Source organism: Betta splendens, chromosome 12, assembly GCF_900634795.4.
Source record: "Betta splendens chromosome 12, fBetSpl5.4, whole genome shotgun sequence".
In the NCBI taxonomy this organism is placed as follows: Eukaryota; Metazoa; Chordata; class Actinopteri; order Anabantiformes; family Osphronemidae; genus Betta; species Betta splendens.
In genome coordinates, this window is record NC_040892.2 from 11765575 (window position 1) to 11784753 (window position 19179).

Genomic DNA, 19179 nt, shown 5'->3' on the forward strand with positions numbered 1-19179 from the left:
CAAGATCAGATAGGAAACTGAGAGTCGGAACTCTGAAGCGAGAATCGCTGCACAGCAGGAAGCAACAGTTGCACTATGACAGAACTGTTAAGTAACTAAATTGGCTTCCTGCTCACACCTCGGTGCCAGATTGCCTGGCATCCAGTCCCATCACATTCCAAGACAAACGCAGTATCGACAGGTCACTGAGTTGGTTTTACAGGGTGTTTCTTTGTTCTGTGGCGAACTTTGTCTTTTCATTCGAACCATGAGCCTTTTTTTTTGCTTTGGACCTGAGGATGCCGTTTTCTCTTTATAGGGTATAACCCGTGTGGGACACCCTTTGTTACTCATCTCATTATCTTTCAGATCATTACTGTTGTTTATCCATCCCTTTTATCTCTTTTTCTCTTCTATGCTCATACGTTTGGGTACCTTGGATCTAGGATTCACCAGCAGGATTTTCTCCTGGACCAATAATATTTCTCATGCTCAGGCATGATGGCACCAGTTTAGTCTTTATCTGCAGCTCAGGCATCACAAATCAGAAGAACCCAATAGTGGATTCAGCATCCCCATTCACCCCATTGTAAAAACCGTCTGCTCTACAAACCCCAACTGATCCCTGCTGGAAGTGCCTTCACTGCCAGGTGTTCAGCAGAGAACTCTCCAGATCTCACCTGTCTTTATGCACCGTGCTCTTCTGACCAGTTCAGCTCCATCTGCATCTTAACAGAATTTTTTTTTCTTCATCCAATACAAAAAACATAACTAGTTTTCCTGCCAGCAGTCAGTCCTTGCACACGCCTAATTGAATTGAATTGAATGTCCTCTTCAACACCACACAGAACTTTCTGCTGTGTGCCTGCAGGTAGACGTGTGTGCAGGGTGGACCCACGCCCTCTGCCAGAACAAGTTCATTTAGCTTTGTTTAAAGGTCACACTTGACTAACGCTCATTAAAGAGACAATGTTTGCTGCCTGCCAGCTGCAAACTCTTGCGTGCCGGCAGATCAGACGCCCATAGCTGCTGACGTCATACTCTGAAGATGCTGATTGGCAACATTTGTATCTATTTTAATCAAACCTAAATAGGTTTATTAAATAATATCAGTTAATAGTGGTGGTTTGAAAGATTCGAGTTTATGAATAACAATGAGGTATTAAAATATAATAAACCATTATCCTAATTAGACAAAAATAAATTTATTGTCGATACACTTGACAGAATTAGATTATATAAAAGTCTAGATAGAGGAACAGGAATAATGGTGGTGGGAGCTGGTGAGAAAGAAAAGAGAAACTCACTAGTAAGAAGAAGAAGAAGAAGAAGAAGAGGAGGAGGAGGAGGAGGAGGAGGAGTTTGTTTGTTGACTTCGGACGAAAGCGAAAATCAGATGAGTGAAGACTAGTGAGTGATACCTGAGTTTCTCGCCCTCGCCAGGACACACAGCCTTGGCGGAAGCTAAGGTACAGTACTGGCTGATGAGCCACACGTCCAGACCTCGCTGACCGCTGTCGGCACGTCCGCCCCGGTAATATGCAGCTACACTTACTATAGCTAGCGTTAGCCCCAAGCAGCTAAGGTAGCTAACACCATAGTAGGGAAAGTCATCGTTAGCATTAGCAGCAAGCTAAGTTGGACGCTGAAGTGCTCTGCTGACATCGTATCTGTAAATTTAAGGTTTAACTTACAGCAACAACTTTTGCTTTTTGGAGTTTTGGGGTTTTTGTTCGCGATACACACGAGGCTAACTGTTGTTGTCTGTCACCGGCTGTTACGCGTTGGTGTCGTTAAAATACATTGTTGTGTAGTGTAGCTAGCTAGCTGGCTTGCTAACTAAGTAACTGTGTTTTTACCCACAGTGTCCATGTTATATGTGATGGTACTGACAGTGCCAGCAGACACTAAGCTGAGCCGCGGTGCTTTTTGTTACTGGGGGTCATCAGGTGGGGTTAACACCTTAAAATCATTTAGCGTTAAAAACAATTGTAACAAAGTTGTCAGTAATATTTACCAGCAGATGACAGGTACGTTAGCTATGCATGGGTGAAGCAGCGGTAGAAATGCTACGTTTAATGGATGTGACGTTCCTGCTGGTCATCAGCCGTATCACACAATGATCTGTTACCTTGTGCATATACTGTGCATAGTTTTTGTCCCATGGACATACACTAATGATGGAGACTGACAAGGTTTGGGGTTTATTTGGATGTTGACTATTTGGTTGAACATCTGCTCCAGTCACCTGCTACATTTATTATTGCTGTTGTTCTGTTTATCATATCTATGGGAATTTGTCCTACCGCCTCCCACCAGTTGTTGACCCCTGCGTTCATTGCGTCCACCGCTTGTCCACCAAGGTCCCTGCACGGCCCAGTCTGTGATCTGAGCCAGGGAAAGAGACGATAAGATGGCAGCCAAAGCAGGCGACAACCCTGACAGCCTCATGAACCTGGCAACGGTCTTCTGCCTTAGGAACCTCAGAAAGACCATGTGCTACCAGGGAGTCAGGAACAAGCTCTGCCTGCGTTCAGACATCTTCCTTCCCAGCGAAATCTGCGACAAGTTGGTCAACATGTGCGTAGCCGCATGCATGCTCACCTAATTTCTGTATTTCTGTCATGTTGTTGAAAATGTCCTGTCTAAATGGGGGATTTTCAGGCTACATTGTGTGATTGTTTATGCAGATACATGGAGTTGGTCCTTACTGACAGTACCTTTGAGCCAGAGGAGAGCTTCTTTCAACTGTTCTCAGACCCTCGAAGCACCAGACTGACCCGGGTACAGTTGAGGGAGGACTTTGTACGCGACAGAGATCTGGAGGCTATTCGGAAACAGGTGGGACAACATTTTTCAACCTGAGCTTACAGTGCTGTTCGGCATTTTCTTTCGAACCCTCTCAAGTAGAAAACGTTCCCATTTAAAATAAATGAGTCTTTTGTTTTCTTTCAATTACTGGAAATTTTTAAAAGGTTTTATTTTCCTCGTTTTAGGGTGAAGCTGTCAAAAAAGTGATAATTCTACCATATTTCCATTATGGAGGTCACAGCAGTGTGTGTTAAATAAATCCTAATGATAATTAGGACTGAGTGAAGCTTGGTCTCCGTTACTGACTGTCCTTAATCCAGATGTGTTGAATGAATCGAATATGATCGCGAAACAGAATTAAAATGTTAAACAAAAATTCAGGTCCAGGAGTCAACTGTGGTTTGGTTCCTCAAAGATACAGAACATGATTGAAAACTCACAAAGCAAGACGCAGTAATGGGCAGACAACACTCTATCATCACATCTTACTGTAGCTTAATGTGATCATAAGGTTCACACCCACTGCATGTCATTAACTTAAGGTTGTTTTCTTTGTATGCGTTTCTAGGACCTGATTGAGCTCCACCTGACCTACTGCAACAGTCTGTCATCCCGCAGCTTGAAAACACTGACCTGCTTCCGTGAGACACTGGTGTCTCTCTGTCTTTTCGGCTGCAGCCACATCTTCTATAGGAAAGGCGGTGCCCCTCTAGCCTGCAACGAAGACTCTGAGGATGAGTATGAGGAGAGCCCTGCTTCATTGGAGACGGACTTTAACTTCCAGGGGTTCAACCGCCTAAGGTTACTCAATCTGGGAGGACTGGCTGATGAGGTGGATGCAGAGACTCTACTTAAACCCCTAAAATCACTCACGTCACTAGATCTGTCTAACGTACAGTTGCTGGGAACAGCGTTCCTCACCCAGTGGAAAGATAGACTGGCCTCTCTTGTTCTCTACAATGTGGACCTGTCTGATGAGCTGGTCAGTACACTGGTGGAGCTTGTTAACCTCAGGTAAGTTGGCACATGTCATATTGTTACAGTTAAATCCAACATTATTAGAGATTCTTGCTTGTCAACTCAGTCTAGTTTCTGTTTGTGAAGCCTTGGACTCTTGTCCATGACCAAAGTCCATTTCTAACTAGATATGTCTCCTGTGCTTTGCCATAAAACAGTAGTTTTACTTCCTCCCCTGAGGATTAGCTTTGACCATTTTCATGCTGACGTTTATGAATTATTTTGTTTATAACATAAAAATATAATGAAACAACTTCTTAGTGAGAAGCTAACCATATCCCCCCAACTGTGAAGTGTGAGAACTAATAGACTAATAGACGTTTACACTAGCCTTGATAGACAGGAAGAATGCTTGTAACCATGGTAACGGTACACAACAAAGATGGCAGCATGTGTAACTATAGCAACTGCACACAACAACAGCAATGGTTGTAACCTGAAAGTGCTCAGCTGATAGAAACTTGAACTTTACTGTCCACTTAATCCTGCAATAAATTAATCTTTTACCTAAATTTAAATTAGAACCAGTATGAAAATGAAATGAGTTTCAGTCCAACTTAAAGCAAGTGTTTTCAGGTCATGCATATTCTGATATTTTAAGAATGACTTTTGACTTTCACTCTGTCCTGATAACGTCTAAATTACCCAGGCTGAAAGATTTTCTAAAACACTAGTTACAAAAATAAATGTTGCACTTTAAGGATAGTTGGGTAGAAAAGAAAACTGTCCACATGTACCAATATTTCTTTCTATATATAATATAGAAATAGGATATATAATCTGAATTGAGTCTAACATTTGTCATTGTGTCACAATAAAAACTCTTTAATTCTTCAGGCATCTTGACATTTCGCGAGAGAGCAGACGGACCTCGAAGTCTAAGATGACCAAGAAAATCCTGACGGCCATTGTGCAGCGTCTGGTCAATCTGGTCTCATTAGACGTCTCAGGTCACATTATGCTGGACAACTGCACAGTTCCACACTTTGAAGAAGCTATGGGACGACCAAGGTGAATAAGCCTCAGTAGGTGTATGCTCAGCTGGTTCATATGAACCTATTAATGTGCCACATTGTTCTCACTTTCAGCATTGAGCCGTGCAAGAGCAGCATCTACCCCTTCCAAGAGCTGAAGAGGCCCCTGCAGTTTCTGGGTTTATACGACACCACCCTCTGTAATGTCACACACATCCCTGCTTATAAGGTACCAGGGCTCAGCTTTAGCATCACACTCTGCTTTAATACTTCCTTCAGTGTGACTTGTTGAAGTATAATTTGCTGCCTGATTTTCCTGTAGATACTGTTTTATCTTTTCTAGAATTTTGACTTTTAGTGTCACTGGTATAATAATGTTTTGAAAAGATGCTTGTGAATATAAGATAACTATAGTGAGGGATTTGAGCCAAGGATTCCACTATTAATTGTGATTAAATTAGCCTGAACCTGCTAAATGTCCATGTTCCTCATGTAGCACCTTAGCTAACACCAGCTGCTCACCACCTCCCTGTTTCAGGTGACTGGCTCTAAGAACGAAGACCAGGTCCTGAATGCCATTGAGGCTTACACAGAGTTTCGCCCTGAGCTGGCCCACAGAGCCATCAACCAGCTTTTTGACATTGCCAGGATACAACACTGTAGCCATCTGCTCCGAGCTCTGCAGGTATGAAGCGTTGTGATGCGTCTGTTCTCTGATGGTGGTGGCAGCACCATTTGCCTGTAAAACCCTGACCTCTGCTCTAAACCGGTCTTTGTTTCAGCTCGTCATCGCAGCACTGAAGTGCCATAAGTTTGATAAGAGTATCCAGGTGACAGGCAGTGCCGCTCTGTTCTACCTGACCAACACAGAGTATCGCAGTGACCAGAGTGTGCGGTTGCGCCGAGAGGTCATTCAAGTGGTACTGAACGGAATGGAGCAGTACCAGGAGGTCACTGTAAGTCTTCTAACATGTCAGGAAGAAATACAGTGTTCTTAGTTCTAGTGTTCATAGCAGGCCACACACATACACACACACACACACACACACACACATACAGGTTTTATACAATGCAAGCGTATGTGTAAGAAAACCTTCAGATCAGTGTTATTCTATTACTGCTTACATCTGGTCACATCTCTTTCAAAAAGCTTTGTCTAGTAAAAAAAAAAAGAAAAAAGAATTAATTCTGATTACTTTGGAGACGCTTGTGGTCAAACATTCTTCGTTCATGTCATTGGATCCACGCCAAACCAGTCACTTCCTCATAGAGGTCGTACCTGAGCTTGTTCCAAACGTCATTGCTGCTTCTCATCAAATTGGAATGCTGACATTGATACCCGACGTTCTGGTGACCTCCCTAGTGGATCCTGTCTCCTGTCCTTATGAGGATAGAAGGAGCAGGACATGAGTGGGTCAGGGGTTTTATATTATAAACGAGCTAAATGAGGGATTTGTGAACACGTTCACAATGTTTCGTGTTTCCAGAGGGAGCATCTAGCATTTGGTAAGGTAAACAAAATAAAAAATTGACAAACCTGGATTCACACCCAAAGCCTGTTATTTGTTCTACAGACAATAATTGTGCAGGTTCTTTTATTATGATGATTCAAGTGACAATTAAAATGTTACAAGTGGTTTAATTTTTTTGGTATATTTAATGATTTGATGATGAAAGATTTGACCCTGTTTGATCTCAATCGCGTTCACTCTTCTCACTCGCGTCTCACCCTTTGTCTCCTCTGTCCACACCAGGTTCAGAGGAACTGCTGCCTGACTTTGTGTAACTTCAGTATTCCAGAGGAGCTGGAGTTCCAGTACAGTCGCGTCAACCAGCTGCTGCTAAAAATCCTGGAGCCTGCCCGGCAGGACGAGTCCATCCAGAGGATCGCTGTCCACCTCTGCAATGCTTTGGTCTGTCAGGTGGACAACCATCACAAGGAAGCTGTGGGGAAGATGGGATTTGTCAAGGTAACATCAAGAAAGACTTTGCTTCATTCCCAACACATATTCATAGCTATTGATTTGTTCCCTGTGCATGTGTGTGACACGCTAATGTTGAACCCATGAGGTTCATCAGAGGACCTGATGGGCTAAGGCTTTATAGCATCACATCAAACCTGACGTGTTTTGACCAGGAGCTTCACATTAAGGGCTGTGAATGGAAAATGATGCATTAACGTTGCTATTATTTCTTATTTTTCCTCACAGACAATGTTGAATCTAATTCAAAAGAAGTTGCAGGATGGGATGGTGAGTGACTTGTAATGGTGTGAATCAATTTTTATTAACATCGTTGAAATCCTTTTTAAAAAGGATTGTGCTTTTGCTTCCACTCAGTGTGACCAGGTGATGGAGTTTTCCTGGAGCGCTTTGTGGAACATCACTGACGAGACCCCCGATAACTGTCAGATGTTCCTCAACTGTCGGGGGATGAGTCTGTTTCTGGATTGTTTAAAGGTCAGTCCATGCTGGTGATCCAAGGCTTTGTGCTTTGTTTCGGCCCGGGTGGTGTGGTAGTTTAATGTAACTAGTTGATGTATAGAACCACTGGTTGAGTGTTTGAGCAGCATCTTCCTGGTTTCAGTGCGATCTGTCACACGCCCCTCATTCGTCCACCATCGTGCCTTTCACACGCTGAGGAAGCGATCTTCTCATTTTCTCTTTGTATGATCATAATCCAGGAATTTCCAGACAAGCAGGAGCTTCACCGCAACATGCTGGGGCTTTTAGGAAACGTCGCTGAGGTCAAAGCTTTGAGGCCACAGCTGCTCACCCCACAGTTCATCACAGTGTTCAGGTAAGACGACTGTGGAAACACAATCTAGTCCAACAATCAGGTTTGAAATTGAGTTTTTTTAAATCTTTGGTCCCTGTTTGATGCGTTGCTAGCTACCTGCTGGATAGTAAGGCCGACGGGATAGAGGTGTCGTACAACGCGTGTGGTGTGCTGTCACACATCATGTTTGATGGGCCGGACGTGTGGTCCATGGAGGAGCCGCGGCGAGACACCGTTATGGAGAAGATGTGGGAGGCCATCCAAAGCTGGGACGTCAGCTCACGCCGCAACATCAACTACAGGTTTGGTGACTCTTAAATATTAAAGAAACAAAATTTGTTGACAAGTGTGTTTTAATCAACTAAACTGTAAGTTTTTCCTAGAAACGATGTCTAACTTATTAAAATACTGACGTGACATTGATGTAACTCGTCTTTGGTGCTGGTCTGTCTGTGGCTTGTCGCTGTGACTGTTTATTAATTGATGGCTTGTCGTAGGTCATTCGAGCCCATCCTGCGTCTGCTGCCTCAGAGCATCTCGCCTGTCAGCCAGCACTGGGCCACGTGGGCTCTCTTTAACTTGGTGTCAGTTTACCGTGAGTAACTGCTGTTCTGGCCACTTTCTGAATGATTAGTTTTCATACTCCTGGTTCCTATAGATAAATAGATACACAAACCGTAAACTGTTCAGTTCCAAACCTTTTATTCCTATAGTGTTTGATCTAGTTCAACATTTTCATTCTCTCTTTCCCTGCAGCGAACAAGTATTGTCCGTTGCTTATAAAGGAAGGAGGAATACGTCTGCTGGAGAAAGTGCTTGAACTGGACAGCTCACAGCCAGAGACCAAGGACATGGCCCAGTAAGACTCTAGCTCTGTAGAACCTGTGCCTCACACTACTCCTCAGTCCTCTGGAGCTGACCCACAGCTCACATAACTTCATATTCATCCTTTGGAAGTTTGTTAAGCATGTCGGCCATGATCTTGAGACTTAACAAACAGCATAAAGATTCATAGCTTGTTCTTTATCATTCAGATACTTACTAGTGTACAACTACTGTAGGTTCCAGTGAGAGTAATATTAATTAATATGGTCAACACAAAAATATTCAGGTTTATTTATTGTAGTTCTCATCTGCTACATTTTACATGGGAGCTTTTACAAATTTTAAATTGAAGAAAAAGTCAGTGAGAAGTAATTTCTTTAGATTAGATGTGATCTTGGCTTTAGGGACCTTAAGATGGACTGTAAACTCATCTCTACTTTGTGTCTGCAGGCTGTTCTGCACATGCATCATATAAGACGTTACACAAACCATGTTCCTTTTACCCACAGCCTCACTTTGGGCAAGCAGCTGTCGGTTAACTCTGGAGGAAGCTGTAACCTGCTGTAACACAGCGGACCACACACCACTGCACTCACTCACTCATATGTTTTTTTGTTTTCTAGGAAAGTAATGGAGCATTGCGACAACTTCAAAGACGACCCCATGGACACAGACCATGCACAGGAGGTAAACCACGGACAAAGAGGTTGACCTTGCTGATTCTCAGCAAGCGTCGGATCAGCCCAATGCCTCTCCTCTCTTCACAAGGGTCAATTGTGTGCATTATTTTTCATAGTTTCTTCATAAAGCAGAACAGTCTTGGATCATTTCACAGCTGTTTGGATGAGACGTAGGACTTCAGACGTGCTCATGGTGTTTTGTGAGGATGCTTACCTTCTTGGCTTGGGTTTGTGGGTTGGCTGTTATCACTCAGTGTGTGTGTACAGTAGAAACAGTAGCTTGATGCTTTGCTACTGTTTAGCAGACACGCTGCCATCAGGTCTCAGTTCTCACTCTGCTCTCTCACACTCACTTGTGCTCGTGGAGGCCACTGAGTGGTGGTCGGAAATGCAGTGAATGTTAGCCACTATGTGTGTAGACAGCAGAGACGCGTTGTGCTGGTGTAACAGAGGGGAACCTCTCCTCATCCAGCACGGGGATCGACAGCTTTGTTATATATGTAAATATTCTGTGTCTCATTCTTTTACTGTGCGTATGTTTTATAATATAACTGTAAACACTTGTGACTTTAATCTGTATTTAATTTAGGTTTGACATGGTCCTCGATAAGATGCTATATTTAGAATCCTTGCTCGGTCAGACATAGTTTAGTTCATTTGGATCCTTTGGGTTTAGTTGAAGCTCACTATTTTTTTCTTCCTGGTATTTGAACCTGATTCTTCTGAGAGCTGTCAGTATTCCACTATCTATCATGGGGACCAAAGACTAATTCTGGGGAAGCTATGAGATGCTATAGCTCCTTAGAGAAAGGCTTTGAAGAACTTAACTGTCCTGCACAGAAGCCCCTTCCTCACATTCAGGATGAACGGCTGACACACACACCATTGTTAATCTCAGTGGAGGGTTCTGAGTCTCTGGAAACGCTGGAAGTTGTTCGTACTAACACACTGAAGGTCTGATGTCCAAAGACACACTTCATAGCGTGACCCTTTGACACTGCATCTCATTCACACAATCAAACCAATAGAAGAGCTGCTGTGGAGCTTGTCTACGTTCTGCAGCATCTTGCCCAAAGACACATGACTGGAGGAGCTGGAAATCAAACCGCAACCCTTTGTTTACCTCCTGAGCCACTGCCCGTTCAAGTGTTGGTCACCAGTTGATTGTTAGTTCCTGCTCAGCTAGAGGCTGTTCACTGGTTGTGATGTTGGTTGGTCTCCTGCATCAGAACAGTGAGGTTCCCCGTGTGCTTTGGTATGAGAAAAATGTAGGATGTCACACTACTGAATATATTCTGGGCATTTTGGAGATTGAAGCAGTCGGAGTCTCTGTTGAAGCTCAGGTGCTGAAGGTGTTTCAGAAAACAAGGCTGACAGGAGCAATGATCACTAACTCAGCCTGATTGGTCAACGTGCTGCTTCATTCAGATTACACACTGACCCCTTGTCTCCACTTGTCTTGACTTAACTAGTCTTCAGTCTTAGGCACAAATCAAACTTGCTGTTGTTCTGTTTGAGGCAGGCTGTGGAACTACCCATTGACCATCCATGTTTACATGCAGTGCCTAATCCAAACGCATAAAAACTCTAGCTTCATCCTGATCAATGAGGTTTGAGCATCATTCAGATGGATAAGACATGTCACATTATAGGAGCAAAATAAGTACTGTTAAAAAGGTTCCTGATACTTAAAAAAACAAACTATTTATCTATAAAGCAGCAACAGACTGATTGTGACTGGACTCACATCATCTGGACAGCACATTTCTGTTTCCTCCCATCATGATCTGACGTTCAACTGTTTATGCCTCAGTCGTTGGTCTTACATTGTGCAAGATGATGGAAACACTATAGACAACATGGCTCACCTTGTTTCTACCTGGTTCGGTACTCTGATCGTAGCACTTGGCCCTTTGAGATGAAAAAGCTTTAGGGACGTTGGATGGATAATTGTCACGTTGTATAATAAGATGAACTGATGAAACACAAAGACCTTATTCCACGTTACGGTGAACCTCAGCTCTTGTTTGCTGTCATAGAGAAAACACGTTTACTTTTGAAGTTCTATGTGGTTGGAATTCAGTGAGTTAAAATGTCACCAAAAAGTAAAAACATCAAAGTGAAGCTCATTCTCTGGTTCTTTAAGTAGACATTACCACTAGAGGTCAATCAAAACCTGAACTAGTGAGGCCTTAACATCTGGATCATCAGTTGGGAGAACGTTCTACTGACCCCTGTTTGACAGCTGTATAGAGTCCCATCTGTAATCTTCAAAAGATTGGTCATTTAAGAATTTATTAATTTGAGGTAGGTCAGGTTTTTTGTTTAAGTGTCCTTAACGCAAATCTGGTCAAATATATAAAACAAAATCCAGTCTAGTTAAACTCATTTTCATTTTGTTTATTTTCTATATTGTTTTTTTTTAATTTCCAATATTTATTTATCAAAGTAAGAGTTTGATCTAAATTATTCAGCATCTTCAGTTCTCTATGTGTCCAGGCACCATTTAAGCATCCAAAGACTTCTCATTTACAGTGATCATGCTGATGATCGAACTAAAGTGTTGGATTTTATTTATGAGAGCACTTGAGCTGTTTGGTTTATCTACTGTAGGATGGTGAACATGTTAAGACGGTGCCATTGTAGCCTGACCCGACCCGCACACGTTCAGTACTGTGCTGGTAATAAAACATTGGACTTTCATTCACCCTCTGATCCTGGGATTCTATCAGAACCTAAAAATCACATATTTTTTTTAACTCGTTGACCAGGTTTCCATGTAGCGGCACCGTGTAGCCTGAGCTGGTTCCCACAGTCTGCCTCCTATCAGTGTGTTACTTAGTGCTTCTTACTCAGATTCAGTTCTGAAACATGTTTGGAAGTGAAGCTGATGTTTCATATCACCTATGTTGGTTTTATTCACAGACTTGATTTCCTGATTGTGATGTACAGGTGTTTGTAAATTATGAGAATCTGGTCCAGCTAAGTTTCTGTTTTTTCAAACGTGTGAGTGAATGTTCAGTCAGGCAGTGTTGTGAGATAAAAGGTTTTATGAACTCACAAACTGTTTCTGTCTTTAATTATCATGTGCAGATATGAAGAAGCTTAACCACCAGTTATTTTGGTCAAGTTTTTAGTTTCTAGGCTTGACAATGTTTGAATAAACATCTTGGTCTCTTTCTAATTCTAGGTTTAAGTCTTTATGCTTTTCATGTGTAGACTACAAGCCCCATGTCGCTGACAGCAGGTAGCAAGAGTTCCACCATATTTATAGCAGTGCATGTTAAAAAAATAAAGGGTAGAAGAATTGCTGTGACCTTGTCTTCTAATATCAGGATGCTTCTGAAATCCTCAAAGTGTGATTGAAATCTGAGTGAACAACATTTGATCCATATTTTGTGCATTTTTTAAATTTACATAGCACCAGGTCATCAGTGAAAAACATGAAAAAGCAATAAAGCGGGAGTGGTTAAAGGAATGTGTCCTGTGTTTTCTTGATGAACTACTAAAAAAATGACATTTGCCTACTAATAAACCTCCTTATTCTTAAATTCACTATCACAGAATAAAGCCAACACTTTTAGATTTTAATAGATTAGTCCATTCACCTGCTCTCTGGTGTAGCGAATGCATTAGATAATTGAAGGGTAGACAGCTGATAAGTGTCTATTGTTTTTTCTATAAAAAGAACTGAATAAAACAACAATAGAAGAACATTTCTCATTAATAAATATGTTATTGTGTCTTGTATCGTGCTTTATCTCTGTGATGTATCATTTTCTAGTATTAAGAAATTAAAGCTCTTGTTGCTGTCAGACACTGACAACATCACACTTGTTGAAAAATCAAAATTGTTGAATAGGTTTAATATGTATGTCTGGTAGGATGGAAAACATTTACAACAACGGTTTAGTTTTCATTTGGAATTTACTTTGCTCTTTTTGGATAAAATGTCCTTTAATTAAATGACAGTTTAGGGTGCACTTTCACTCTTTTTGAATGATTGTATTTACTTTTTGGCTCAAGTATGAACCAAACAAAGACATAAAGTTATTTTTTTGTGATCTATTGGGCATTATTTGTATATAAATTCAAACAGTTTGATGGTTGTTAAGATATATACACATGTGTATTGTTACAACAGCGTGGACGTCTTTAACTTCATTCTCAGCTTTCTTTACACTGAATCAGTTGTTGACCGTCTTCTTCTGTTTTTCTATCGACCGTGAACGCAGCGCCCTCTGCAGTTCGGAGCCAACTCCATATATGGTAAGCGTTTGACACGTGACTCCACCTCGTCCGTCGTCCCGCAACCCGGGGCTTCTCCATCGTCGCCGCTGATCGGGAGTCTTTGCTCTGCGGGGAAACAACGCGTCCTGCGCTCGGCACCATGGACTTCAACGTCAGGAAACTGGCCTGTGACGCTGGACTCTTCTTCAACCGAGCGGTGCAGGTAAACCGTTGGCGCGTGCCGTTTGCTGCCTGATGCGCGGCAGCTTCATTCGGCAGCCTTTGGTAAACAAGGCTCCTGACAGCTGTTAAACACGCGTTGGTTTCTTTCCGACCACCGTCAGGAGGAACACAGGTGTGTTTGACGCCGTGTGTGCGGCTGTAATCCGATAAACGCCTGATCCATCATTGATGACGGCTCTTGTGACGTCATTGCTCCGAATCGCTTCACCGTGGACGGCTCCGCGCTTCATCGTGCCCGAAACTCCACAACAAACCTGTCGAAGCTGCTTTAATGCACATGTTCAGGCCACGTCGGTTACTGTGTTACGTTCAAGTTGTGCCTTCAAGTTTCACTCCAAGAAATACTGAAAGAGCAGAGAATCAAACTGGGTCTAATGCCTCCGAGCGTACAGTATATTGCTTATTGTTCGATAATCATATTCCACAGTTAAACCTCACCGTTAACTTCAACAAGCACGGGCTCAGGTTACTTCTGATCACGCTGCACCAGCGTAATGTCACCTGGACTAATTATGTGAAACCTGAGAGCTCATCCAGCTCAAAAACAGCTGGATGAGTGTTGTTTCCTCTAGCGATGAGCTATAAACATTCAATACAATCGATGGTCTCTGGGACCCTCACGTGATTTACTGAGCTACTGGAACCTCATGTTGCCTCAAACCTTCCTGTCTGTGTTCTGTTAATGGTCCAGCCTTTCTGTCTGTTCGGTTACTGGTCCTGTCTGTGTTGTGTTACTGGTCCAGTCGTTTAGTCACTGGTCCAGTCGTTCAGTTACTGGTCCAATCATTCAGTTACTGGTCCTGTCTGCGTTCTGTTACTGTTCCAATCATTCAGTTACTGGTCCTGTCTGCGTTCTGTTACTGATCCTGTCTGTGTTCTGTTACTGGTCCAACCGTTCTGTCTGTGTTCAGGTCCGAAAGTTCACGAAGGCCACATCTTAGTTCATCACAATCAACACTTTCACACTTCCTTATTGTCAATTCACTCTAGAACAAGGTCAACGATGTAAAACTGAACAAACTCCACATGAACCCTTTATATCTCTGCTCAGTGAGACCTGAGTTTAGTTGGTCAGAAAGCCGTGATGCTGATGTTGGACCTGGTCCAGGTGTTTATCTTTAGAGTTCTGTTTGAGTCTGTGTCATGAATGTTTGGCCCTGGAGACGTTTTATGTTTGTTCCTCTACATACGTGGACTTAATGTGTGATGAACTTTGTATTTGCCCTAAAAAGACTTTTGTATCATAGTTCACAGAGGAGAAACTGGGCCAGGCTGAAAAGACAGAACTGGATCCGCACTTGGAGAACCTCATCACTCGAGCTGACGGAACCAAGAACTGGACTGAAAAGATCCTGCGGCAGACAGAGGTTCTCCTGCAGCCCAACCCAAGTAAGCGGCTCCTTTAGGCTTCCTGCTATGAGTCCTAGGAAGCAGTGATGTTCAGGATCCTTCTGGGCTCCACCACACATTAAACAAGAAGTCACGACCTTTAGCTTGAACTGTCCCACGGCTTTGTCTCCCTCATGGGTTTGTTTGAACATAGACGTATGTGTGGAGCATGAAAATGTTTTGTGGTCTGAGACTTTCTGAGTGCTGGTTACAAACCAGCAGAAATGTCTAACGTTTCCTTTCATTGTCTCTCTGCACCGTCCATGCTGCAGTCGACCACACAGGTACGTTTCTCTGTGTCTGAACCATTTTAACCCAGATGCAGTTATAACCAACATAACCAGCAGCTGCAGCGCGATCAACCTGGTGTTAAAATGCAGACAGCCATCGACTCGTTCATGTCAACACAGAAACGCACAAACGTGTGTCAGCATTTAACAGACACACTGGGCATCAGCTGTGCAATAAGAGGGCCTCATGTTACCGTGAGCAGATGAGCGGCAACGCTGTTGTTCCAGTTTAAAGTCACTGAATGTTGTGGGTCATCTGAAGGTTGAGGCACGTGAAGCGTTTCTCCCTCTGTCCATGAAGCCGCATCCATCTGAGAAGGATGTCGGACCTGGATGTGTCGCTAAGATGTCTGTATGTTTGTCCACACACGTGGCTTCACGTCCTCTGACAGAACCAGTCCTCCACATGACGTAGGGGAGGTCAGGTCACAGCAGCCTTGTTGTTGTCATGGTAACAGTAGTTTCAATGACAGGTCCTGTAGTAAAGTAACACATCTTGATCCTGTGTTTGGGCCGAACACACACACACACACACACACACACACACACACACACAATTCTTTTAACTGAGCCAGTGAATCCATGACTGATGGCTTCATTGAGGCTATTTTACTGTGTAACCGTCAGTCGTGGTCCGTGTTTCATCTTGGGGCGTCTCCTCCTCCGTCCAGGTGCTCGCATCGAGGAGTTCATCTATGACAAGCTGGACAAGAAGCTTCCCTCCAGGACGACCAACCCTGAGCTGCTGGGTCAGTACATGCTGGAGGCCGCCAAGGAGTTTGGGCCAGAAACCCCGTACGGTGAGTGGAGCGGTGGCTGGAACCGTGAAGCTGAAGGTTCTCCAACGCTCAGTTACTCTGATGATCAGCGACAGTGACCAGTGTCCGTGTCCTCGAACGCAGGCAGCACCCTGATCACAGTGGGAGAGTACCAGAAGAGGCTGGGAGGAGCTGAGCAGGAGTTCCTCCAAACCTCAGCCGCCACCTTCCTCTCTCCTCTGCGCAACTTTCTGGAAGGAGACTGGAGGACGATAGCAGTAAGAGGACGCCCGCGTCTCCGTCGGTGCTTTGCTGTTGCACGGTGTCGGGCTGAAACCTTTTACCTGCTGTGCAGAAAGAGAAGCGGCTTCTGGAGAACCGGCGGCTGGATCTGGATATCTGCAAAGCTCGCCTGAAGAAAGCCAAGCAGGCAGAGGCCAAAGCAGCTGTGAGTCCGATGGTTCCCTGTACTGTTCTCCTCCAGTAGCCTGTGACCAGTTAAAACCAGTTGAAACTGGAGATGCACGTGTTTCGTGTGAGTGCTGTTAATGTTATTATCCACGAAATTTCACTAAAACTAGAGAAAAGGAAGAAAGTGATTAACAGACATCAATAAGACCATGAACTGATTTAATGATGGCGGTGATGATGAAACCATGGCGACAGGTCACAGATCGTTTATATCATTATTAACATGATTCAAATATCTTGGTTTCCTTTGGTTATTAGCGTCTGGATGGATTTTATGACTCTCCCATGATGTGTTTGCTTCTCTCTGCTCCTGTTTATAGGCTGCACCTGACTTTCAGGAGACGAGGCCTCGAAACTATGTCTTGTCAGCCAGCGCATCAGCGGTGAGAAGTCAGATGTCCCACATGTCATCAATCAGTCATCACAGAATAACTCTAAACCTCTAAATTCCTTACTTTCTGTCAAATTGTTGCTTGTCACTCAGTCTTTCAGTTTTCCTAATTACAGTCATGTGTACTATTTTCTAGTTAAAAAAAATAAAACGCTGCAGCAGCAACAGGAATAATCGTAAATAATTCCTAATGCGTTGCCGCTGGTTACCATAGTAACCATCCTCCGTTTTAATGACGTGATTTATTTCTAGCTCTTTATTTTACACTGTGGTACCTGAAGTGGAGCCAGTCTAGGTTAACTAATTAAGCAGTTACTGTTTAACTCATTATGTGACTTGAGAGAACAGATGTGTCACTGGTACCAGTAGCTTTGACAGATTTCCCTCTTCTTCCTTGCTGCCTCCGTCAGCTGCTGAGTGAGGAGGTGGACAAGGTCGGTACGTGTGTGTGCGCGTGTGCTTGTGTGTGTGTGTGTGTGTGTGTGTGTGTGTTGCTGACACCGTGTCTAACTCCAGGCAGAGCACGAGCTGCGAGTGGCGCAGACGGAGTTCGACCGGCAGGCCGAGGTCACCAGGCTGCTGCTGGAGGGCATCAGCAGCACACACGTGAGTCCACGGAGGCGCTGGATCCCCGGACGCGCTTCCTGACACATAGTTAGAATAAATTCACATTATGACCTTTGACCCGGCTGAGATGCTTTGATGGCTCTGACGACAATGAAGCGACCTTCTGTCGTTTACTGATGTGTGGGCGGTGACTCTGCTTGTCTCCTCCAGCTCAACCATCTGCACTGTTTGAGGGATTTCGCAGACGCCCAGGCCACTTACTACGCTCAGTGTCACCACTACACGCAGGAGCTTCAGCGGGAGCTGAGCCGGTGAGGCTTCAGGCCGCGTCTAGCTTTGATACAACACGTGTGAGAGAATCGGACCAGGACAATAGTTATTAGTCACTGTGGGTTTAATGAGCGCAGCACCGTGTGATTTAAAGGATAAAGCCTGTGATGCCTGAAACCACAGGACCTTTAAGATCAGCAGTTTAGATCAGTGTTTACTCAAACACCGGAATAATCTGAAGCTCCAGAAGATCTAGAACATGAAACACCAGACGAAGATGGCCTCTGACATGTTTGTCACAGTAGTGGTGAAAAACATGAAGTAAAAACGAGCCCCAACAAAACAGGAGGAAACACAGAGGTTGGAGGTGAGGAAGGTGAAGAGAGGTACAAAAACAGGTACCAGCTGAGTATCACACAAACCAAGATGAGGTCAAACGGATTCACCTCATCTGCTGGTTAAGTTAAACTATTCTGTGCTGTGATTAGATAAATACAAACTAAATGAAACAAAAAAATAAATTAACAGGGTTTTTAATTATAATTCCCACAAGATGCTCAGAGGGATGTGATCAAACACTGTGCTGGCAGACGCATCAGCCTCCTCAGTAGTCACTGGTCCAGGACGGGTCAGGGTCCTGAACTACAGTACCATCCTACTAATACCCTCGACCCCCCAGAGCTCATGGAACCTCAATAGTTCAACTTCCCCCATCTGTCCTTGCAGATGTGCCAACGCTGCCGGGGCCCCCCCCTCCTCCTCCTCCTCCTCCGCCGCCGCCTGCCCCGGCCCCGTCTCCTCTGCCTTCCTGCCCGGACAGTCGCCTCCCGAGGCCACGGCTTCCTGCCCCGGCACGCAGCTGCCCGTCACCGGCAGCAGAAAGGCCAAGGTCCTGTACGACTACGACGGCCACGACGGCAGCGAGCTGTCGCTGAAGGCTGACGAGGTACGGCCACGTCACCCGTAACTGTGGCGCAGACGTTCAATAGGTGTGACTCCATGTAACTCTTCCCTCAGCTGATCACAGTTTACACGGTACCAGGCATGGACCCAGACTGGCTGGTTGGACACCGGGGAAACGAGAAGGGCAAAGTTCCCGTCTCGTACCTGGAGCTGCTGAGCTGATGGAGCCTCGGCGCCGGCCCGCCGGCCCCGGAGCAGTACACCCAGTCACACTCAGGCCTCTAGTCCCGTGTGACTGCAGTCTGATCCCTGATGTGGCCTCACCCCTGAGTGTGTGGTGTGCGTTTGTCACCTTGCATCTTTTCCGTTAAATCAGACAGGAAGCAGAAGCGTTGCCATGTGACAGACGATCCACATGCTGCACCTCGTTCTGTTCGCTTTGTTCCCATTAATGTTCCATAAATACCACTGATGCTTCTTCATAATATGTGATCCTGTTTTACGCTCCGTCCTCATGTTACTGTGACTCTAAAGTGTAAAAACAATAAACAGTGTTTCCCTTTAATCATTCTAAAGCTCATTATTGTAAATGTAGAGGTCGGC

At 44.3% G+C, this 19179-nt stretch overlaps 2 protein-coding genes across 6 annotated transcripts; both read left to right on the forward strand.

Moving 5' to 3' along the window:
* Positions 1–1313: 1313 nt before the first annotated feature.
* Positions 1314–12538, forward strand: zer1 (zyg-11 related, cell cycle regulator). 3 transcript variants are annotated; one of them, XM_029168808.2, is made up of 16 exons: positions 1314–1448; positions 2343–2559; positions 2670–2820; positions 3359–3804; positions 4645–4818; positions 4896–5010; positions 5320–5466; positions 5564–5737; positions 6536–6751; positions 6992–7033; positions 7121–7240; positions 7465–7580; positions 7673–7861; positions 8057–8154; positions 8316–8418; positions 9008–12538. In XM_029168808.2, exons 2-16 carry the CDS (start codon positions 2393–2395, stop codon positions 9093–9095), a joined length of 2346 nt encoding a protein of 781 aa, XP_029024641.1. In that variant the 5' UTR covers positions 1314–1448; positions 2343–2392; the 3' UTR covers positions 9096–12538. The 3 variants fall into 3 exon arrangements, with proteins under 3 accessions (XP_029024641.1, XP_029024643.1, XP_029024642.1); XM_029168810.2 differs by having other exon boundaries at positions 1327–1448; positions 2299–2559; XM_029168809.3 differs by having other exon boundaries at positions 1365–1513.
* A 790-nt stretch (positions 12539–13328) lies between these two features.
* LOC114867173 (endophilin-B2-like) lies at positions 13329–19141 on the forward strand. Of its 3 annotated transcripts, XM_029169613.3 has the most exons (12): positions 13331–13517; positions 14785–14926; positions 15199–15210; positions 15888–16016; positions 16119–16252; positions 16330–16422; positions 16766–16828; positions 17247–17270; positions 17353–17442; positions 17614–17714; positions 18400–18619; positions 18691–19141. In XM_029169613.3, the coding sequence occupies exons 1-12, from the start codon at positions 13455–13457 to the stop codon at positions 18796–18798; spliced, it is 1179 nt and encodes a 392-aa protein (XP_029025446.1). In that variant the 5' UTR covers positions 13331–13454; the 3' UTR covers positions 18799–19141. The 3 variants fall into 3 exon arrangements, with proteins under 3 accessions (XP_029025448.1, XP_029025446.1, XP_029025447.1); XM_029169615.3 differs by lacking the exon at positions 17247–17270 and having other exon boundaries at positions 13329–13517; XM_029169614.3 differs by lacking the exon at positions 15199–15210 and having other exon boundaries at positions 13332–13517.
* The last annotated feature ends 38 nt before the right edge of the window (positions 19142–19179 follow it).